Source organism: Diplotaxodon limnothrissa, linkage group LG2 (genome assembly GCF_057381915.1).
Source record: "Diplotaxodon limnothrissa isolate DT_005_m linkage group LG2, D_limnothrissa_male_GT1.1, whole genome shotgun sequence".
Lineage (NCBI taxonomy): Eukaryota > Metazoa > Chordata > Actinopteri > Cichliformes > Cichlidae > Diplotaxodon > Diplotaxodon limnothrissa.
The window spans coordinates 13,796,520-13,820,184 of record NC_140597.1 but is presented as its reverse complement, the minus strand read 5'-3'; the positions used below and the strand labels follow the sequence as shown (position 1 = coordinate 13,820,184).

At 39.9% G+C, this 23,665-nt stretch overlaps 2 protein-coding genes across 2 annotated transcripts in view; both read left to right on the top strand.

The window, feature by feature from the left end:
- The first annotated feature begins 554 nt into the window (after positions 1-554).
- LOC146638282 (uncharacterized) lies at positions 555-14,398 on the top strand. The gene is made up of 17 exons (XM_085360855.1): positions 555-583; positions 692-800; positions 907-1,029; positions 1,108-1,218; positions 1,497-1,568; positions 1,674-1,805; positions 1,926-1,997; positions 2,234-2,341; positions 2,711-2,795; positions 2,917-3,130; positions 5,394-7,197; positions 7,304-7,477; positions 7,693-7,866; positions 12,892-13,065; positions 13,326-13,496; positions 13,609-13,655; positions 13,815-14,398. The coding sequence occupies exons 2-17, from the start codon at positions 718-720 to the stop codon at positions 14,396-14,398; spliced, it is 4,128 nt and encodes a 1,375-aa protein (XP_085216981.1). The 5' UTR covers positions 555-583; positions 692-717.
- Positions 14,399-21,661: 7,263 nt separating this feature from the next.
- Positions 21,662-23,665, top strand: part of LOC146638281 (NACHT, LRR and PYD domains-containing protein 3-like) — a 17,158-nt gene continuing 15,154 nt past the window's right edge. The window contains exon 1 of the mRNA XM_085360832.1: positions 21,662-21,717. Within this exon, the coding sequence (XP_085216958.1) occupies positions 21,670-21,717 (48 nt within the window). The 5' untranslated portion in view covers positions 21,662-21,669. The remainder of the gene's footprint in view (positions 21,718-23,665) is intronic.

The window sequence follows — 23,665 nt, the reverse complement described above, 5'->3', positions numbered from 1 at the left end:
TTGGTGTTAGTGTGGCAGACGCAAAGTTCAAGGAGAAGAGACGATTTGTCTGCTTGGCTGACAAATAAAACCGGTGAAACTATGAGACACACTTTGACTTATTGTGGCTGCAAAATTTTAAATTTTGTGGGTTTTTTTTTTTTTATCCTTCCCTCTCTGTAACTTCTGCCTTCATTTTTAATGCACGTCTCAGGAGTTTGCTGTGGACACTGAGAAGAATAGTAGCACGTGGAACAAAAGGAAAACATTTCTACACTGTGAAGTGTTTGGTCAAACTGAGGCACTCGGTATAAACTGTAGGCAAAAAGTTTCATTTTTAAAGTTATGAACAAACTTTGATGGAGTGACATGAAGCACAGTAAAGTAGCTCTTTTTTATGTTTTTGTGGATGAATTTCTTGACCCATTTAAAAATCCTGCCTATCCTGCCCACTCCAGCCTAGCAGGGGGCAGTATTGCTCCTACATGTTTAAAAGAATAAAAGAAGAGTCGTAGCAGCCTGCAGTGACGTCATCGCTTCCTGGTTATTATTTACTTTCATTTTATGTCTTTGTGAAGCTGCAGATGATTGTCTCCGTGTAGAGGTGAGTAAGGCCTACGGTTCACTGCTGGGCTCTGACTCTGATTTGCTTCACTCAGAGCGGTGAGTTTGTGACACTCAGAATGAGGAGAAATCTTTTTTTTTTCTGCAGGTTTCTGTGCTTCAGCTGACTCTGTGATGTCGCTGTGTGAGAACAAAGTGGAGCTTCCTCCTCCCTCTAAAGCCACTCTGTGTGGAGACGAGATCACCAAAGCTCAGAGGTCAGATGACTTTCTTTACTGCCAGGGACTCTTCTGCATGCTACAGCTCTGCATTTAAATCACTGCACCATCATTTTTATTCACATGTAAAACTGTGTGTGTGAAGCCCAGAGAAGCAGCACAGACCCCACACAGCCCACCGTGAATCTGAACCCAACTGTATGTCCGTGATGAGCGACCAATCAAATGAGCGCTATATTGATTTCCAACAAGGAGCACAGGAAACAAAGTGAGTTTTTGTCAGCATTAAAACTTAACAGTTACGCTGAATATGTGACCTTTGAAACATTTATCAATATTTTATCAGGATACGTCAGAGAAAACAATCTCCTAAACCTGAACTCGTCTGTGTGTCCACGATGAGCAGCAGCTCAAATGAGCGATATATTGATTTCAAACAAGCACCAGTGGAGACAAGGTGAGTTGTTTAAATTTAAATTTATTTAGGCCAAAAATCTATCAAATCTACCTGCCCTTTGTGGAAAAAGTACTTTCTCCTAAACCTAATAACTGGTTGTGCCACCCTTGGCAGCGTAGACTGCAGTCAAGTGTGTGCCAGAAACATGTAAATTTTACAAAGAAAAGGAGGCAAATACTTTTCAAACCACTGTATTTATTTATTATATTATTTTAATCTGTGACAGTTAAACTGAATTTGTGACCTTTGATACATTTCCTATTGTTCCCCGGACCCAGCTGTGTGTCAATGATGAGCGACCAGTCCAATGAGCGACATATTGACTTCAAACAAGGATCACAAGACACAAAGTGAGTTGTTGTCAGCATTAAAACTTAATAATTTATTCTCTATTAAAATGTTTTACAGTTAAGCTGAATGTGTGACCTTTGATACATTTACCGATATTTTATCAGGAAACATCGGAGAAAAAAATCTCCTAAACCTGAACCCGTCTGTGTGTCCACGATGAGCAGCAGCTCAAATGAGCGATATATTGATTTCAGCCGAGATACAGAGAACAGTCAGAACCTGCCTGCTAATGAAGGGTAAGGATGGAAAGCTACCAGAAATATTTAACTGGACTTTAGCAAATAAAACATTTTAACCAGGAGTTAATTAACTTCATGCTGTTCATTGTAATTATGTGTTTTCTTGCCCATATGCAGCTGGTTATCCTTCATAAAAAACTGGATCATGGATGCGATCGTGAATTTATTACAAAGATTATTTGTGAAACAGTAAGTCGTTGCATTACATCTTACTAATTATTCATTGTCTTTGTCTCTACAGAGCTGCAAGGAGACGAAGCATGTGGTTGAGAATGTTGTGACTAAAAGAAACCTGAACATAGAGATGTAGTGGTAGCACATCTGTCCACCAAGCTAGACATCAGCTGTTTACAATAACATCTGTCACTCACTGCAGCCAAGGGGCATCTTTTCTTCTTCATTTAACCTTATCTGCTGTTATTCAGGTTACAACAGATACCAGCATCTTCTGAACCTGATTCATCAGCACCCACAACGTGCGATGAATCTGTTCTTCATAACTCCAGCGATGAACTCGACTCTGTTAACGAGGCGTAAGTACTTCAGGATGATAGTGAAAACTGAATACTAGCGCTCATCTTAGTGAAACGTTGAAGTTTCCAGTATAACCAGTCGGAGAACCTAAAGAGGAGCAGTAGGAGGTTGTAGATGACTTGCTTCAGAGAACTTCAGAGGTTTACAGTGAAGGAGGGGGAGTTAGTGCAAGCTGTTAGGACTAGACCCAGCTGAGGATGCTGAAAGCTACAGAAACCTGTTAATTCTTAAAAGCTTCAGCATCACTCACTGCTCACAGTCACTCACATTCACTGTTTGAGACCAAATGTTACTAGATGGACCTTTGCCTTGTGGTTGTTTTTGTGTGAACAGATATGATGGGAGCTAATTTTTCACAATTCTTCCAGATTTGACGAGGAAAGTACAGAGGCTCCAAGTGATCAGCCTGCCCAGCAGCATCAATCACATCCGGACTCAGTCTTTATCTTTATGGTGTGTACAACAACTTCTTTTACATGTGTTTTATTCTCAGTCATCTCCATGCTGCACTTGTGTCTGATGGTCATTGTGATGATTTAAATCTGGTTTCATTAATTGTTATATCCTGTTCAAGCTGCTGGAGGACAACATTATCACTTTTGTGAAAAATGAGCTGAAGAAGATCCAGAAGGTGTTGTTTCCAGATAACTCAGAGAGTCAGATGGAGGAAGAGATGCTGCTGGGGGGCGAGGGTGAAGAACACAAGAACAGAGAGGCATTGGTGAAGCTCGCCCTGCATTTCCTGAGGAAAATGGAACAGAACGGCATGGCTGACTATCTGCAGAACAGTAAGTAAAATGAGCCTGATCAGTAAATGTGACAGATCATTGCAGTCATTTATCAGTGTTTTCATGGATGAGCAGTTGACAGAAATTGCACATTGTACTATATTTGATCTGTTTGGGTGCAATTATTTAAAAATTCAGTTCCTGAACCATATACCGATTCTGTCTTTTATTTAGAAAATTCCTCACTTAGCACATTAGCACTCATCACATTAGCAGTTTTGGTCCTAACCCCCCCCCCAAAAAAAACCTAATAACTGATTTTTGTGAGTGTAGAAATTCTTAAATAGGGCTGTGCAATATCATATTGTCTATGGTAAATATAAGTTAGTATGTGATATAAGGGTCGCATCATGATATAATTTCTACAGCAATGCAATTTAAGTTCCCTAGTGCATGAGACAAACCCAGGCATGTCTGCAAACTGTCAGCATCTAATAGCAATATAGTACCAAAGAAACAACGCTGCCCAAAAAATAACAAAGGAACAGGTTAATTCAACTTCTGGGGATTGTTTCAACTGCTTTGATGTTCAAGAAATAACAACAGGTGTACTAGAAGGGGAACAATGAGGCAACACCCAAAAGGTGGAGAAACTGACATTTTTCTCTCCTCATCCTTTCTGATGTTTTCTTTTTTCACTGGTTTTGGATTTGGCTGGGGTCAGCGTCACTGGTGGTCCATATCCAGACCATTCAGAGACCTCCTATGCACTGAGTGGTCTTAGTTTTTTCACTAACTATGGCTGCCCCTCTCTGAACCTGGTCTCAGTTTTTAGTTTACTTCCTGTTAAAAGTGATTTTTTCCTTCCTACAGTCACCAAGTTGTTGCTCAAGGGGGCCGTTTGATTGTTGGAGTTTTCTCTGTATTATTGTAGGGTCTTTACCTTACAGTATAAAACAGGGGTGGGCAACTCCAGGCCTCGAGGGCCGGTGTCCTGCAGGTTTTAGATGTGTCCTTGATCCAACACAGCTGAATCAAATGGCTAAATTACCTCTTCAACATGTCTTGTAGTTCTCCAGAGGCCTAGTAATGAACTAATCCTTTAATTCAGGTGGGTTGAACCAGGGTGATATCTAAAACCTGCAGGACACTAGCCCTCGAGGCCTGGATTTGCCCACCCCTGGTATAAAATATAAAGCGCCTTGAGGTGACTACTGTTGTGTTTGGCACTGTATAAATAAAATTAAACTGCTTGGCGGGACATGGGCCCCCTGGCACTGTTGGGCCCCTGCTGCGGGGTGGATGGCACTTGGGTCTCGGGTCTGTGTGCCTGGAGCTCAGACTGCTCTGGTGGAGCCTGCGGGGCTCTCCTCTGCTCTTCTCTGAGTAGGGGTTGCGGTTGTCCCTGCAATGGCCGTCCTCGGGCTCAGGCTCTCTCTCCCTCTCCTTCTGTTAACTTTTTGACAGTTTCTCTTTCTTGTTATGTAAAATATGTTTCATAATGTGATATTATTGTGCAGTTCCTAAAGAATTACCAGTTTTAGTTACTTTAGGTGTTGTTAAAATAAAGTATTTAGCAGTTGTTTTATACTGAAATTTCCAGTGAAAACACTACCTGAGCTACATTTATGCTTACGTGTCACTACTATTGCGCTGCTGCTGCTGGTACCTTGTTTCAGTAGATTTAGACTTCAAATTAGGTGGTCTATAATTGGTTACAGTAACACATTAAAAAAGAAGGATATGAAATGTCCTTTATTTACTTGCACTTATAAATTGCGCTGCCTGCAAGGATCAATAAAATGTTCAGTATCTTTTTTTAAGGAGTTTTGTCACATGACACCATGCAGAGGTTGCTCAAGTGTCATCCACCACATTGGACTTGAATCACAGTTGCTATGGAAAAATGTGAAAATAACCTAGGTTACACTCTCATTCCCAAAATAGGAACTGAACATTTTAGATTAAATGAGAATCTCTTCTAAGTGTATCCAATAACACTAAACGAACAAGAAATTATACTACACTGTTTTTTTGGGTTTTTTTTTTTTTCAAATTCGTTTTTTTTTTTTACTTTAATTCTTAAATTACTGGTTCATTTACTCTTTTATTGATAACAAGAGAAGAACCATAACAGCATATTCTGTTGTACTTCATTATATTTCTGCTACCTTCTGAATTCTTCTGCCATTATTATCCCAAGATGGGAAAATAACAGCACCTACTGTTCACAAGGCATATACAGTACTGTTACAACTGTAAACTTTGTTTGTGCTTTTATTTGGTAGATTTTTGCTCACTGATGCAATTTCTGTCCATTTAGAACTTTTTGCTCCACAATGTCAACGTAAACTTAAAAGTAATCTGAAGAAGAAGTCCCAGTGTGTGTTTGAGGGGATCGCTAAAGCAGGAAACCCAACCCTTCTGAATCAGATCTACACTGAGCTCTACATCACAGAGGGAGGGACTGCAGAAGTCAATAATGAACATGAGGTCAGACAGCTCGCAACAGCATCCAGGAAGCCAGACAGATCAGAAACAACAATCAGACGAGAAGACATCTTTAAAAAGTCACCTGGAAGAGATGAACCAATCAGAACAGTGCTGACAAAAGGAGTGGCTGGCATTGGGAAAACAGTCTTAATTCAAAAGTTTACGCTAGACTGGGCTGAAGAACAAGCTAACCAGGACATCCAGTTTACATTTCCATTTACATTCAGAGAGCTGAATGTGTTGAAAGAGAAAAAGTTCAGCTTGGTGGGACTTGTTCATCACTTCTTTACTGAAACCAAAAAAGCAGGAATTTACTGGTTTGAACACTTCCAAGTTGTGTTCATCTTGGATGGTCTGGATGAGTGTCGACTTCCTCTGGACTTCCACCGCAGTGAAACTCTAACTGATATTACACAGTCCGCCTCAGTGGGTGTGCTTCTTACAAACCTCATCAGGGGGAAACTGCTTCCCTCCGCTCATGTCTGGATAACCACACGGCCTGCAGCAGCCAGTCAGATTCCTCCTGAGTTTGTTCAGATGGTGACAGAAGTCAGAGGGTTCACCGATGAACAGAAGGAGGAGTACTTCAGGAAGAGATTCAGAGATGAGGAACAGGCCAGCAGGATCATCTCCCACATCAAATCATCACGAAGCCTCCACATCATGTGCCATATCCCAGTCTTCTGCTGGATCACTGCTACTGTTCTGGAGAATATGTTGAAAACCAGAGAGGGAGGAATATTACCTAAGACTCTGACTGAGATGTACATCTATTTCCTGGTGGTTCAGTCCAAAGTAAGGAAGATCAAGTATGATGGTGGTGCTGAGACAGATTGTCACTGGGGTCCAGAAAGCAAGAGGATGATTGAATCTCTGGGAAAACTGGCTTTTGACCAGCTAGAGAAAGGAAACCTGATCTTTTATGAATCAGACCTGACGGAGTGTGGCATTGATATTAGAGCAGCCTCAGTGTGCTCAGGAGTGTTCACACAGATCTTTAAAGAGGAAAAGGGGCTATATCAGAACCCAGTGTTCTGCTTCATCCATCTGAGCGTTCAGGAGTTTCTGGCTGCTCTTCATGTCCATCTGGCCTTCATCAACTCTGGAGTCAGCGTGCTACCAGAGGAACAAACAGCATCTCAGACATCTGAAACGCCTAAAAATAAGATTGTAAAAACAGACTTCTACCAACGTGCTGTGGACAATGCTTTGCAGAGTCCAAATGGACACCTGGACTTGTTCCTCCGCTTCCTCCTGGGTCTTTCATTGCAGTCAAATCAGGATCTTCTAAAAGGCCTGCAGACACAGACAGAAAGCAGTTCAGAAACCAATCAAAAAACAGTCCAGTACATTAAGATGAAGATAAGTGAGAATCTGTCTGCAGAAAAAAGCATCAATCTGTTCCACTGTCTCAATGAACTGAATGACCGTTCTCTAGTGGAGGAGATCCAACAGTCCCTGAGTTCAAGAACCCTCTCTGTGGATAAACTGTCTACTGCCCAGTGGTCAGCTCTGGTCTTCATCTTACTGTCATCAGAAAATGATCTGGATGAGTTTGTCCTGAAGAAATACTCTGCTTCGGAGGAGGCTCTTCTGAGGCTGCTGCCAGTGATCAAAGCCTCCAAAAAAGCCATGTAAGTACACAGACAGGTACACATTTATTGAAAACAGGAAAGCAGCATTTCTTTTGTTTCAGTATTTAAAAATCTGTTTGTTTGTTTTTTCACATTCTGTTTTTAGACTGACTGACTGTAACCTCTCAAAGACAAGCTGTGAAGCTCTGACTTCAGTTCTCAGTAACCCAGTCTCTAGTCTGCTTGAGCTAGACCTGAGTAACAACATACTGCAGAATTCTGGGGTGAAAGCACTTTCTGTTGAACTGGGGAGCCCACACTGGAAACTGGAGACTCTAAGGTATGGATAAATAATATAAATAACTGATATGGTCAGATCAGACATGTAACAATCTTTAACCTGTGAAAAAACAGGTTATGGAATCACAATGAGTGTCATGTGTCCTCCCTCTTTCATCCCTAACTAAGCACCATCCTTTACAAATTTTTCAGCTCGGGATACTGAAAATAGAAAATGAAAATAAATTGGACTTGTGTTGTTTTCTTGTTCGGCAGACTGTCAGGCTGTCAGATTACAGAGGATGGCTGTAGGTATCTTGTCTCAGCTCTCAACTCTAACCTTACCCACTTGAAAGAACTGGACTTGAGCTACAATAATCCAGGGGACTCAGGAGTACAACTGTTGTCAGATGGACTAGAGCATTCGTTACGAAAGTTAGAAACTCTGAGGTCAGTTCTTATGATTATTTTTAATTTTTCTCTTTTTGGTATCTTTGTTTCCTTTTTGAGGATTTTCAGTGTGTGCAAAAAACTCTGCTCTTTACATATTCAATTCAATTTTATTTATATAGCGCCAAATCACAACAGCAGTCGCCTCAAGGCACTTTATATTGTACAGTAGATACAGAGGAAAAACCCAACAATCATATGACCCCCTATGAGCAAGCACTCTGGCGACAGTGGAAAGGAAAAACTCCCTTTTAACAGGAAGAAACCTCCAGCAGAACCAGGCTCAGGGAGGGGCGGGGTCATCTGTTGCCACCGGTTGGGGTGAGAGAAGGAAGACATGATGAAATACATGCTGTGGAAGAGAGACAGAGGTTAATAACAGATATGATTCAATGCCGAGAGGTCTATTAACACATAGTGAGTGAGAAAGGTGACTGGAAAGGAAAACTCAGTGCATCATGGGAATCCCCCAGCAGCCTACGTCTATTGCAGCATAACTATGGGAGGATTCAGGGTCACCTGATCCAGCCCTAACTATATGCTTTAGCAAAAAGGAAAGTTTGAAGCCTAATCTTAAAAGTAGAGATAGTGTCTGTCTCCCGAATCCAAATTGGAAGCTGGTTCCACAGAAGAGGGGCCTGAAAACTGAAGGCTCTCCCTCCCGTTCTACTTTTAAATACTTTAGGAACAACAAGTAAGCCTGCAGTGTGAGAGCAAAGTGCTCTAATAGGGTAATATGGTACTACAAGGTCATTACGATAAGATGGGACCTGATTATTTAAGACCTTGTATGTGAGGAGCAGGATTTTGAATTCAATTCTGGATTTAACAGGAAGCCAATGAAGGGAAGCCAAAACAGGAGAAATCTGCTCTCTCTTTCTAGTCCCTGTCAGTACTCTTGCTGCAGCATTTTGGATTAGCTGAAGGCCTTTCAGGGAGTTTTTTGGACATCCTGATAATAATGAATTGCAGTAGTCCAGCCTAGAAGTAATAAATGCATGAACTATTTTTTCAGCATCACCCTGAGACAGGATATTTCTAACTCTCGAGATGTTGTGCAAATGGAAGAAAGCAGTCTTACATATTTGTTTAATATGTGTATTGAAGGACATGTCCTGGTCAAAAACGACCCCAAGGTTCCTCACAGTGTTACTGGAGGCCAAGGTAATGCCATCTAGAGTAAGAATCTGGTTAGATATCACATTTTTAAGATTTTCAGGGCCGAGTACAATAACTTCAGTTTTATCTGAATTAAGAAGCAGAAAGTTAGCGGCCATCCAGGTCTTTATGTCTTTAAGACATTCCCGCAGTTTAACTAATTGGTGTGTGTTATCTGACTTCATGGACAGATAGAGCTGGGTGTCATCAGCATAGCAGTGAAAATGTATGCTATGACTTCTGATGATGCTGCCTAAGAGAAGCATGTATAATGTAAACAGAATTGGTCCTAGCACTGAACCCTGTGGAACTCCATAACTGACCTTAGTGTGTGAAGAGGACTCTCCATTTACATGCACAAATTGGAGTCTATTAGATAGATATGATACAAACCACTGCAGCGCAGTACCTGAAATACCTACAGTGTGCTCTAATCGTGCTAATAGAATATTATGCTCAACAGTATCGAACGCTGCGCTGAGGTCTAGCAGGACAAGCGGAGAGATGAGTCCACTGTCAGAGGCCATAAGAAGATCATTTGTAACCTTCACTAAAGCTGTTTCTGTGCTGTGATGAGCTCTGAAACTCTTTCGAGGATTTTTGATATGAAAGGAAGGTTGGAGATTGGCCTATAATTAGCTAAGACTGCTGGGTCTAGAGATGGCTTTTTAAGTAAGGGTTTAACTACTGCCAGCTTGAAGGCCTGTGGTACATAGCCGATTATTAGAGATGAGTTGATCATATTTAGGATTGAAGAATTAATTAATGGCAGGACTTCTTTGAGCAATTTTGTAGGAATGGGGGTCTAAAAGACATGTTGATGGTTTGGAGGAAGTAATTATTGAAGTTAACTCAGAAAGATCAATTGGAGAAAAAGAGTCTAACTTAACATCAATGGTACTAAGAGTAGCTGTAGATAATATTACATCTGCGGGATGATTATTGGTAATTTTTTCTCTAATGATAAAAATTTTATTTGTGAAGAAGTTCATGAAGTCATTACTAGTTAATGTTAAAGGGATGGTTGGCTCAACTTTTTGTTTTTGGAGCTCTGACTTTTTGTCAGCCTGGCTACAGTGCTGAAGAGAAACCTAGGGTTGTTCTTATTTTCTTCAGTCAGTGATGAATAGTAAAATGTTCTGGCTTTGCGGAGGGCTTTCATATAAAGCAACAAACTATTTCTCCAGGCTAAATGATGATCCTTTAAATTTGTGACACGCCATTTCCTCTCTAGCTTACGAGTTATCTGCTTTAGGCTACGTGTTTGGGAACTATACCACAGAGTCAGGTACTTCTGATTTGAGATCTTAGTTTTCACAGGAGCTACAGTATCCAGAGTCGTACGTAGTGAGGAGGTAAAATTATTAACAAGATAATCGACCTCTGTTGGAGTAGCGTTCAGATAGCTGCTCTGCTCTGTATTGGTACAGGGCATTGAAGATGATAACTGTAGGTGGATTATATTCTTAAACTTAGTTACAGCACTTTCAGAAAGACATCTACTGTGATAAAGTCTACTCTCCACTGCTGTGTAATCAATTATTGTAAATGTAAATGTTATCAGGAAATGATCAGACAGGAGAGGGTTTTCAGGAAACACTGTTAAATGTTCAGTTTCTATGCCATATGTTAAAACAAGATCTAGAGTGTGATTAAAGTGGTGGGTGGGTTCTTTTACATTTTGAGAGAAGCCAATTGAGTCTAATAACAGATTAAATGCCATGTTGAGGCTGTCACTTTTAGCATCTACATGATTGTTAAAATCACCCACAATAATTATGCTATCTGAGCTGAGCACTAAATCAGATAAAAAGTCTGAGAAATCAGACAGAAACTCTGTGTAAGGTCCAGGTGGACGATAGATGATAACAAGTAAGACTGGTTTCTGAGGTTTACAGCTGGGGTGGACAAGGCTAAGCATCAGGCTTTCAAATGAATTAAAAGTCTGTCTCAGTCTTTCGTTGATTGATAGGCTGGTGTGAAAAATTGCTGCCATACCGCCCCCTCTGCCTGTGCTTCGAGATTTCTGGTAGTTAGAATGACTCGGGGGTGTTGATTCATTTAAACTAACATAATCATCCTGCTGCAACCAGGTTTCTGTAAGGCAGAGTAAATCGATTTGCTGATCAATTATTAAGTCATGTACTAACAGAGACTTGGAGGAGAGAGACCTAATATTTAATAATCCACATTTCACTGTTTTACTCTTTGTTTCAGATGTGGATACTGTATTGTTCTTTCTTTGTGATTTTTTTATGTTTAAGTTGTTTATTGCTGGTTTTTAGTTTTTCGTCTGTTTGGGAGCTGACACAGTCTCAATGGAAATGGGGTTTTAGGGGGGTAACAGGAGGAGAGAAGCTGCAGAGAGGCGTGTAAGACTGCAACTCTGCTTCCTGGTCCCAACTCTGGATAGTCATATTTTGGGGGGTTTAATAAATTTGTCCATATTTCTAGAAATGAGAACTGCTCCATCCAAAGTGGGATTAATGCCGTCTCTCCTAACAAGACCAGGTTTCCTCCAGAAGGTCTGCCAATTATCTATGAAGCCCACATCGTTTCTGGGACACCACTCAGACAGCCAGCAATTTAAGGAGAACATACGGCTAAACATGTCACTCCTGGTCTGATTGGGGAGGGGGAGTCTGACATTGCCACAGATTTTCATATAGCCACAGATTTATTGAAGGGGGGATGCCTTACAATATAAAGTGACTTGAGAACACTGTTGTTGTGATATGATGCTGTATAAATAAAACTGAATTAAATTGAATGTTGTGACTTTGAGGAATAGCTGTGGGAGTAAAACAGCACAGCAGAAAACTTTATCGATCCTTTAAAAGCAGATACAAGTACCAACATTTTTATATTTGGCCATCTGGAGCCATTTGAGTTACTTCATGATTGCTAATGGCATATAGAGCACTTAACCACAGTATACATGCTTGCATAAATCAAATATATTTATTCAATTTATGGGTACATGGTTTTCTTAATTCAGTTATTTATACAAGACATTATCTAAAAATTCTCTCAGTGCCTTTTAAATCACAAGGTATGAATTCTGAACTAGTGCTGTCCCCTGAAAAGTTCAGCTTACTGTGCTTTACCCTTACCTAATTTGATCCTGTGTAAGTTGTCTGGGATGTGATTTCAACAAAACATCTACCTGTATTTGTACATCACTATGACCCTCATAGAAAATTATGGGAAAAAATGTATTGTACAGTAGAGTTTGTAAATAATCTGAGCCTATTATTTACAAATAATCTGAGACTTTTAAAGTATCTGTATAAAAATGTATGATTTGACAGTAAGATAACTTAAAAGCCAATTTTGTTTTCTAATATGTTGCGCCAGACCCTAAACACTGCTCAAAATCTACTAAGGGATTCATGCAGAGGAACAAGTACAATGTTCTGGAATGGCCATCTCAGTCCCCAGACCTGAATATTATTGAAAATCTATGGTGTGACTGTCCATGCTCGGAAACCATCAAACCTGACTGAACTGGATATGTTTTGTAAAGACGAAAGGTCCAAAATACCTTCAACCAGAATCCAGACTCTCATTGGAAGCTATAAGAAGTGTTTGGAGGCATTATTTCTGCAAAAGGAGGATCTACTAAATATTGATGTAATTTTTCTGTTGGGGTGCCCAAATTTATGCACCTGCCTAATTTAGTTTAAGTAACTATTGCACACTATTGCTGATCCAAACAACCAATGATTTATGAAGGAAAAACATGAAAATTATCAGGAGTGCCCAAACTTTTGCATACCACTGTAGTTGATAAGATTTTATGCTCATTTTTAGATTATTTGTTTATTCAAACCAATCATTGTGTCCTATTCATTATTGTCTTTTCAGACTGAGTGTCTGCAACCTGTCAGAAAAAAGCTGTGAAGCTCTTTCTCCAGCTCTCTCCTGCCAGTCATCGAGTCTGAGAGAGCTGGACCTGAATAACAACAACCTGAAGGATACAGGAGTGAAGGCACTGTCCACTGGACTGGAAAGTCAACACTGCAAACTGGAAACTCTCAGGTTAAGATTAGCCTCTGCAATCAGTATTTACACTGTGAATTAAGATGACTGTTTCTCTGCTTACATTGTTATATTATAATATTTATTTTTATTACGTTTTCTATTGGGACACCTGATTATTGGTTGAAGTTAATGGTCTGGATTATAATTAAAGAAACAAAATGTGATGATAATAATCAGCTTAATTAAATGATAGATCACAGTACGTCAGCGTTTTGTTGCTTTAGTAGCTTATCCAGCCTCATTTTGTGTGCCTCCAGGCTTTCGGGCTGCTTGATCACAAAGGATGGCTGTGCTTCTCTGGCCTCAGCTCTGAACTCCAACACCTCTCATCTGAAAGTGCTGGACTTGAGTTACAATCATCCAGAGGATGCAGGAGTAGAGCTTCAGACTGGAGTAAAGGATCAACGCTGGAAACTGGAAAACCTAAGGTCGATGAGATGACATTATTGTTAATGACTGAGCACAATGGGTGTTGATACACTGGATGTAATTTCTGTTTTTGCATGTTGAAAGATATGGTGCTGATATTTGTCATTTCAGGGTGGAACCTGCTGGAGCAGAGTGGTTGAAACCAGGATTGAAGAAGTGTAAGTGTTTTGTTTTTTTAATTCATAAAGATAAAACAGTAAATATTAAGCTGTCTTTATATTTTGGTGTCATTCTCTTAAGATTATCACTGATATTGTGAAGTGTTAAAGGAACAGCTGGTAGATTAACTCCAGCTGCATTGTCTCTTTTCTTGACAGATCTCTCTAAACTTACAGTCAACACAAATACAATAAACAAAAATCTCAAACTGTCTATGAATAACATGAAGGTGACACATACGAGAAACAACTTCATATATCCCGATCATGCTGACAGATTTGTTGACTGGTGTCAGCTGCTGTGTAAAGATGTTTTACATGGTCGGTGTTACTGGGAGGTGGAGTGGACAGGTGAGGTTGACATATCAGTAAGTTACAGAGGAATTGCAAGGAAAGGAGAACGAAAAAACTGCAGATTTGGAGAGAATCCTCAGTCCTGGAGTCTGGACTGCTCTAATGCCCGCGGCTACACTGTGTATCACAATCAGAGAATATCAGTCATTCACCCCTCATCCTCCTTGTCCCCTTCCTGTGGCCCTAAGCGAGTAGCAGTGTATGTGGACTGTCCTGCTGGCACTCTGTCCTTCTACAATGTCTCCAGTGACTCTCTGATCCACCTCCACACCTTCAACACCACATTCACTGAACCTCTTTATCCTGGCTTTGGAGTCTGGCACCATTCATGTGGTTCCTCAGTGCGTCTGTGTTCTGTGCAGGTAGAAGTATCTCCTTCTGTTAGATAAGCTGTGTAACTGCAGATGCACAGACAAATCTGCAGGCTCTCATGGACTCAGAATCACGTTTAACGTCTACATGAGGGATTTCTTAAGAATTTAAAGATTGTGTCTCATTATTGCAGTGATTCTGTAACTGCTGAGTGTCTTTAGTGTCTTATGTGAACAATTCTGACCTGCCTGGTTGTTTAAAGATAGATGTCTTTCATGTTCACTCTCACTTTTTGTTTGAATATTTGGAGCATCTGTGTATGTTTTATAGTTTCACTTTTTTTTTTCTCTGAAATGAGACAAAATCAAAAACGTAAACTTTGAAGACCAAATGAAACTTTAAACGTTTATTTTACAACACTAGTTTATGTACATAGTATACATGCAGTATTATATAATTGATATAGAAGGGTGTGTTGTAGATATGTATAAATCATTTTATTTAGTATTAGAGGGGAAAAAACAACTCTTGAAATACACCTTCTGTCTTTGTGCTGTCTTGTTAGCACAACTGGTATTAGAAACAGACGACTCTGGAACGTATGTCGTTTTGTATTCAACACAAAGTGGGTTTCCTTGCCACCAGCAAGTTTCAAACAGTTGTTCACTGGTGTTACGGCCTTAGCTGGGCCTCCTCCTGAAGGTGCCTGTGTGGGCGTGTCACACTACCTCTTCTGCCTGAGGTGCCACCTTTCCCTTTTACACAGCTGACTCACGTCAGTAATTAAGGAGATTTAAGCCCAGGGAAAGGTGAGCTCTGGGCCAGAGTGCCGTTGCAGCTAGTGAGCTGTGCGTGTTTGTAGCTAGTGAGGTGTGTGTGTGAGAGTGGTTACAGCTAGTGAGCTGTGTTATTGTGGTTTGCAGCTAGTGAGCTGCTCTCCTTCTTTTTGGCTTACGTTTTACTTTATTGACCAATGCCTGAGTTTTGTTTTTCTTAAATGGTGATAGCGGCTTGTCCGTCTCTTTTAGTTGAGTTTGAAAGGGAACTTTAATAAAACTCTTTGATTTAACCCTTTTGCCTCCTTGACTCCTTTTTCTGACCCGGTCACTTTTTGTTACTTTCCCCTCACCGCCTAGACCCCTCAGGGGAACGTAACACTGGCACAAACTGCTCAATCCAGAAAAACTAAAACTTTGTGAAATTCACCTCAAATATAAATGTGTTTGTATGGATTTGAATATTGCAAACAGAAATAATGTCCCAGATTGAAGCTGAGTTGTTGTTAGCAATAAAAGACTACTTGCATAAATACACTGACATCTCAATGCAATAAAGGTTTCTTTAAAAAAGAAAAAGGTGAGTTAAATCACTTTTTTTTTTTTTGTAAATTCAATTGCTTTATTGCAATTATAGGACAAAACTCCAAAAACAAACTTGCAAAAAAACAAGCTGAAACTAAACTCTAAGAAACCTGGAGACAAGAGACTAGGAGCACAGAGGGAAACACACACAGCATGAGGGGGCGACGCAACACTGACAGAGAGAAAGACAGGGCTAAAATACACTGAGGGATAACAAGGGAATGGGACACAGGAGGAGAGCACAGCTGGGACTTATCACACTTGATGAGACTTTTTTTTTTTTTTTTTTTTTTTTGCCTGTCCCGTTTGGCTCTTTTGCCATCAGAATTATTGTCTAAAGGCAAAGAAAGATGCCCAACGGATTTACTTTGCCAAATGGACCATCCCAGCCTTGCTGTAATGGTCTATTTGATTCACCTTTTGTTTATTTTATTTTCACTTGCTAAATACGGGACAGACTTGACTGGGGAAAAGAAAGGGGAGAAAGAAAGAGGGAAAGAAAAACAGCGGGGAAGAGGGACGGGGATAAAGGGCAAAAAACAAAAACCAACAAAATAAGCAGACAAAAAAAATACATATAACAATCACCTGGATCACCTGTTGAGAAAGAAAAAAGAAAAGCAGAAGAAAAAAAAGAGCAACATAATAAACAACATCACGATGATCTATGTGATTATAACAGTAAATATTAAACATCATTGTGCAGCACGTAAGATCGACAGCGCACAGTGTGCTTTGAGGTAGGAGCCACAAAGGGTGTAGTTTGTGTGTGTGAGCACCCATGTGTACACCTGTGAGCATGAGCACGCTTGTATTTAAAAGGTTCCTTCATGTAATGATCTGCTAGAGGGTGTGGGGAGCCACAGCTCCGTCCTCCAGGGCATGAAGCAGGTATGGAGGAAATCAAAACTCCAGACATCCAGAGGCCCTCAGAACATAAGAGACCAAGGAAGATCAACAGAGGGGCAACCGCGCCACTATCCCAGAAAGAGCTGAGGAGAGCCCCAGATGAGGGGTCACTCAGCAGCCACGGAGCAGAAGCCAGGGGGGATTGCAGGGGGGATTACATTATATATATATATATATATATATATATATATATATATATATATACACACACACACACAGTGGGGCAAAAAAGTATTTAGTCAGCCACCGATTGTGCAAGTTCCCCCACCTAAAATGATGACAGAGGTCAGTAATTTGCACCAGAGGTACACTTCAACTGTGAGAGACAGAATGTGAAAAAAAAAATCCATGAATTCACATGGTAGGATTTGTAAAGAATTTATTCGTAAATTAGCTAGCAAGACATACATACATACACACACATATATATATATATATATATATATATATATATATATATATATATATGTATATGTGTATATGTATATGTATATATGTATATATATATATATATATATATATATATATATATATATATTGCTTGACTTGCACCATTTTGTGTGCCTGCAGGCTGTCGGGCTGCTTGATCACAAAAGATGGCTGTGCTTCTCTGGCCTCAGCTCTGAACTCCAACCCCTCTCATCTGAAAGTGCTGGACTTGAGTTACAATCATCCAGAGGATGCAGGAGTGGAGCTTCAGGCTGGAGTAAAGGACCAGCACTGGAAACTGGAAACCCTAAGGTTGGTGAGATGACATTATTGTTAATGACTGAGCAGAATTACGGTGGATGTTGATACACTAGATGTAACGTCTGTTTACATGTTGAACGATATGGTGCTTACACTTGTCATTTCAGGGTGGAACCTGCTGGAGCAAAGTGGTTGAAACCAGGTTTGAAGAAGTGTAAGTGTTTTTTTTTTTTAATTTATTCATGAAAACCCATTTTAAAAATTCATCTGTCTTTTGATTTTGACATTATCAAGTGTCAAGTGAACAGATGGTAGATTTCTGTTTCAGTTTACACACCACAACGGCCACCATATTTCTAAGTTTTTCAGGGCCGAGTACAATAACCTCAGTTTTATCTGAATTTAGAAGCAGAAAATTAGAGGTCATTCAGATCTTTATGGCTTTAAGACATTCCTGCAGTTTAACTCATTTGTGTGTGTTATCTGGCTTCATGAATAGATAAAGTTGAGTCTCGTCTGCATAGCAGTGAAAATGTATGACTGCCACTGCAGTGTAATACCTACAGCCTGCTCTAATTGCTGTAATAAAACAATCAGAATCACAATATTTTATTAATCCCTAAGGAAATTACACAGTTGCAGTTGCTGCAAGACAACAAGGACAGTAACAGTCTGAACTAAATTAAGTAATACAATTGATCGCAAAGTTACTAAATATAAGCAATAGCTCTAATATATATAAATAGCTCTATAATAAATATTACATAGTTTAAATATATGTGATTGACATTTTTGTTCTAAAGTGTAAAACTTTGTTATTTGTCAATTTCAATGTAGAAAATATGCAAAACGGTCTAACTATTGTACTGTGTACTGTGCATCAGATGGAGGAGTTGTACAGTGAGATATGAGACAGGCAGGAATGATTTCCTGTGTAGTTCAGTGGTGCATTATGGGTAATCTCAGTCCTTCACTGAATGTGCTCCTATGACAGGCCAGCATGTCATGGAGTGGGTGGGAGATATTATCCAGCATTGTCTTTATCTTGGATAACATCCACCTCTCTGGTGCCACCTTAAGGGAGCTCCGTCCCCTCAAAATTACTGGCCTTGCACATCAGTTTATGCCCCAGCATGCAACAGCATAGAGAGAGAGGGGCATTGGCCACAACAGATTCAGAGAAAATCCGGAGCGTTGTCCAACAGATGTTAAAAGACAGCCGCCTCAAAAAATGGAGACGACTCTTGCCCTTCCCTTTAACTTGCAGTGGTGTTTTTTAACTCAGTCCAGTTTATTGTTAGTGTGTACTCTGAAATATTGTGGTCAACAGTACTAAATGGTGCACGGAAGTGTAGCAGGACAAGTACAAAAATGAGTCCACCATCAGAGGCCATAAGAAGAGCATTTGTAACCTTCAATAGTGGTGTTTGTGTTTTGTGATAAATTCTGAATCATGACTAACTGATTAATAAATGCAGCTGCATTATGTCTCTTTTTCTTGACAGATTTCTGTGAACTCATAGTTGACACAAACACTATAAACAAAAACCTCAAACTGTCTACAAACAACAGGAAGGTGAGAAACGATCTGATTTATCCTCATCATGATGACAGATTTCTTGACTGGTGTCAGCTGCTGTGTAAAGATGTTTTATGTGGTTACTGGGAGGTGGAGTGGACAGGTGAGGTTGATATATCAGTAAGATACAGAGGAATAGGAAGGAAAGGAGAACGAAGGAACTGCAGATTTGGAGAGAATCCTCAGTCCTGGAGTCTGGACTGCTCTAATGCCCGTGGCTATGCCGTGTATCACAATCAGAGAAAATCACCCATTCACCCTGTGGCGAGAATAAGGCACGGCGGGACCACGGCGTATCATTTAGAGCCATCTTTATTCACATCTCACCACAACACAACCCCAACCCCTGAGTCCCCGTGCTTTAACACGGCAGGTGTGATTGCGGATGCCGTGCAGGTGCGTCCGCACAGCACCGCAGACCACGCCCCACCACACACCCCTCCTCCTCCTCCTCGTCTCCTCCCTGTGGTTCTAAGCGAGTAGCAGTGTATGTGGACTGTCCTGCTGGCACTCTGTCCTTCTACAATGTCTCCAGTGACTCTTTGATCCACCTCCACACCTTCAACACATCACATTCACTGAACCTCTTTATCCTGGCTGTGGAATCTGGCACCATTCATGTGGTTCCTCAATGCATCTGTGTTCTGTGCAGGTGGAAGAATCTCCTTCTGTTAGAGAAACTGTGTAACTGCAGATACACGGACTCATTGATGAAAGATGCATTTTTGTAACTTTCACTTACAGAACTGTTTTGTACTAATATTTGGATAAAAACTGAAAAGTAAGCTTTAAACACTAAGTGAAATTCACACTATAATTACACTAATGTAAGATAAGTATATTGTTTAATATGGTACTTTACAAAGGATATACTATGCATGTGGTAGATATAAGTATCTCAGTTGATTATGTATTAAAGAAAAGAAAAGAACTCTTGATCAGGTATTGAAACACCATCTATTGTCAGCACAACTGTTCTTAAAAACAGATTTACATACGTCATTAAGCGTTCACTGCAGTCAAGTTCTGAAGGAGAATTAAAACGAATGATTCAGCTGAATACAGTTTAAAATCACATTTCTCTGTGTAGATTTTGAATAAAATGATGAGCATTACTTGTCTTTATTAGCACTGCGCTGTTCTTTTCATTATCTGATTATCAGAATTATATCTTTCTGACATAAACATTAACAAGATAGAGTAGTTACTCATTGTGTCCATTGGAGGGCAGTGATCCTCATAGATTATGTCCCTTTACCAGTTTTCCATTTACAAGTAAATACAACTTCAAGTTAAAATAAATGAGGATTAATTTAAAGACAAAAAGAATGTCATAGAAGGAGAAAAAAATACATTACACGAGAGAAAGAGGCAAAGATTTCAAGACAAACACTGTAAGTTTGTATTTTGGTCGCAGAGTAGAAATTAATAACTAAGTGTTGAGTTGACTGTGAAGAGCCCGTCAGACTGACCTCACTTGTGTGCTTCAGCTGTACTGACATTTACATACTTTAGCAACAATATTAATCAATAAAGAAACTATGATTTCAGTCATACTGAAGAGGGATGGATAGATGGTCTTATCAGATTGGCTGATTGGTATTTACTGCACTCAGCACGTCACACAATGCTCACAGCCTGGCAGTCAAAATGAATGTACACCGTAAAAATAATTACCACAAACATAAAGCAGATAAACTCTAAAGGCAAACAGATACAGGGCAAAATGATTTAGCGGACATGATAAAATATAGAAATGCCAAACAGAAAAACAATAAACCACTTTCATGTCCATGTGGGAAGCAACTTAATTTTTATATAGAAACTTGAACAATTTCTCTGTTAGATAAGATAAGATAAGATAAGATAAGATAAGATAAGATAAGATAGAACTTTATTAATCCCTCGGGTGGGTTCCTCTGGGAAATTCGACTTCCAAAAAAAGCACAGCAACGACCAAAGTTACAGTTACAGAACTGTTATATATATATATATATACACACACACACACACACACACACACACACACACACACACACACACACACATATAAATACAGAGACAAATATAAATAAAATATACAAAGGGGATAAATAGAATAAATAGGAATAAAAAATAAAAATACAAGTGAATTGCACATTTCAAGTATTGAGTCTATTGCACTGTTGACTATTTACAAAAAGTATTGCACAAGGTATTGTACAGTGAGGTGCAGAGGCACTACAGCTTAGTTGTTCCCCCCTCCTTTGTCCTCCTGTTTCCCCTCCCTCTCCCCTCCAGAGAGGAGTTAAACAGTCTGATGGCGTGTGGGACAAAGGAGTTTTTAAGTCTGTTAGTTCTTGTCTTGGGGAGAAGCAACCTGTCACTGAACAGACTCTTCTGGTTGTTTATGGCCGTGTGCAGAGGATGCCCAGCATTGTCCATAATGTCCATCAGTTTCTTTAATGTCCTTTTCTCTGCCACTGTCACCAGAGTGTCCAGCTTCATGCCGACCACAGAGCTAGCCCTCCTGATCAGTTTCTCCAGCTAAGGCTCCAGTTAAGGCTGCAGCTCAAAGAATACTAATATATCCTGTAACGTTACACATATCACTGCTTTTCATAGTGATATTTATATTAGAAATACTGAGTATAGACATGCATTGAATAATACTGTCAGACTTCAAGAAATAAGTTGCTGCATTTCTGAGAAAGTGAAAACAGTTTCTGTGAACCTGTAAATTTGTCTTTTATCTTTTAAAGAGCTACTGGCCTTTTCTGACGTTCCTCAAACGCCTCACTGTTATGTGTGTTTCAGTTTCATTGTGAGAATGACAGCCGAGCACATGATGTTCTCCGTGAGAAACCTCAATTTGAAGGTAATGGGTGCAGATTTGAATGCTTTGCTCGTTGACAACAGCAGTGGTTCGGTTACTTACACTAGTAACTTATGTTCAAGTTACTTATAATCAAATAACTTATGCTCAAGTAACGGAGTCAGAACTTCTGTTTATTCGACACATCAGCTACGGGCTGGAATTCGTCCAAAAATGACTTCACGTGTCCTCTCCCGATGGCTTTTTCTTTCATCAAAGAAATTTGTGTAGAATAATTGATGAGGACTTGGGAAAAGAGAACCGCTGTTAATAATACGATGACGTGTCTATCTGCCATGTTTAAACATTCCTGAAGAAGTTTAAACATGGCAAGAAGCTCATCTTAGATTCTTCACCCATGCACGGCGGGCGGACTGACCCTCGAGTAACAGATCGAGGAAATAAGCTGAGGGCACCATCAGAAGCACGCATCAAAAACAGGCACACACTCAGCCTGTTTGTATCATTATTGGTCATGTTTACTTTCACTGTTTGACGTTTCCTGATGCTTTTGCTTGATGATGTTGTCGAGTATAGGCTATGGATTATAAGTATTGTAACGTTCACAAGAACCAGACGGTTGGATCTCAGTCTGTCCGTTTATTCGGCAACACAGGAAAACGGGCCGTTAACTCCGGGGAGAGTGCCCTCGTACAACACTTCACTTCAGCCCCGCAGTCACACAACAACAAGAAGAACGCCCCTCCCCTCCCTGCACACATTAACTCCCTATTTCCTGCAGCACAACCAAACATTTATCTTAAAGAAATAACAACAGCGTGCAGAGATAACCAACATGTCACTGTAAAATAACATTTAACCATTGTTACAGTATGTTCGTACTTCTTTCTACTTCATTTCGGACATGATGTGTTTATTAATTTATTTAGAGCACATATGTATACGCAGCTATCGGTGTATATGTGTTTATTTTATATCTCCGTCCGGTTATCACCATCGTCATCATCACCATGAACTATATTCTTATGGACTCGCATTAAATGATCACGTCGTTTTGTGTGTCAGTGTCCCGCTCTGTGTTTTGTTGTAACCTTTGGCTGGTGTATAGTGAGTTTGTGAGAGTGACCGAGGCTTCAGCATGCTGTTAAACTCGGGTTTAAACTGCGCTTCAGAGGATGAAACTTTCTGTTGTTTGTACATTTTGCCCCCCCGCAGCAAGCATGGTTGAAATAGTGACTTTAGCTCTTTTAGCTCTGTGGTAAAAACTGGCATGGCAGAAAAAACTGTGCCATGGATAGACAGGTATTGTTTCCATGGAGATTAGTAGTCCAGTCATACTTTCCCTGACCAATAATAATAATATTAATAATAATAATGATAACAATCTGTTTCATTTAAATTTAACTGTAGTTACTGAATACTTTAAAACTGTACACTCAAAAAATTAAAAAGGTGGAGAAAATGTTAAGATAATTTTCATTTTCAATATCAAAATTCCAGTTACTAGTATTTTATGGCATCTTCATTAAACTGGGTTCACCTTCATCTGAACTGAACTGGTTTCAGCCGTGAGCTGTGTAACTGTGTTGTATTAACTAAAATAGATAAGATCCGATCAGGGAAATGCAGCGGGACTTTCTCCAGGCTGTAGTTTAAGGGACATTCATGTTGAAATGACCTGTGGTGTGATTTCTTGCAGACTGATTCTGATCCAGGGATGCTCCACCTTCCTGCATAGTTTCTTTTTCATTAACCTTTTTGGGGATTTCACAGCAGTTAAGTTGGAGCCTGTAATTATTGTCTTGTCTTAGCAGAAATCATTAAAACAGCCATGCTGTCTAGCCCCATCACTTGCTTATAATGTGTTCAGGTGACAGTTACCTATGAATCCATTAAATTTCTGTCATCACCAACATTTCACACTGCTTCATCTTAATCCTCAGTCTTGTCTCAAAGCTTATATGAATATGATTCATTTCCAGTGTTATTG

What these genes read in the sequence shown, in the direction of transcription:
- LOC146638282 (XM_085360855.1), top strand. Translation starts at nt 718, where the DNA reads ATGTCGCTGTGTGAGAACAAAGTGGAGCTTCCTCCTCCCTCTAAAGCC. An exon ending in CAAAGATTATTTGTGAAACA is followed by an intron (nt 1,998 to 2,233) that starts GTAAGTCGTTGC and finishes GCTGTTATTCAG; the next exon opens with GTTACAACAGATACCAGCAT. An exon ending in CGAAAGTTAGAAACTCTGAG is followed by an intron (nt 7,867 to 12,891) that starts GTCAGTTCTTAT and finishes TTGTCTTTTCAG; the next exon opens with ACTGAGTGTCTGCAACCTGT.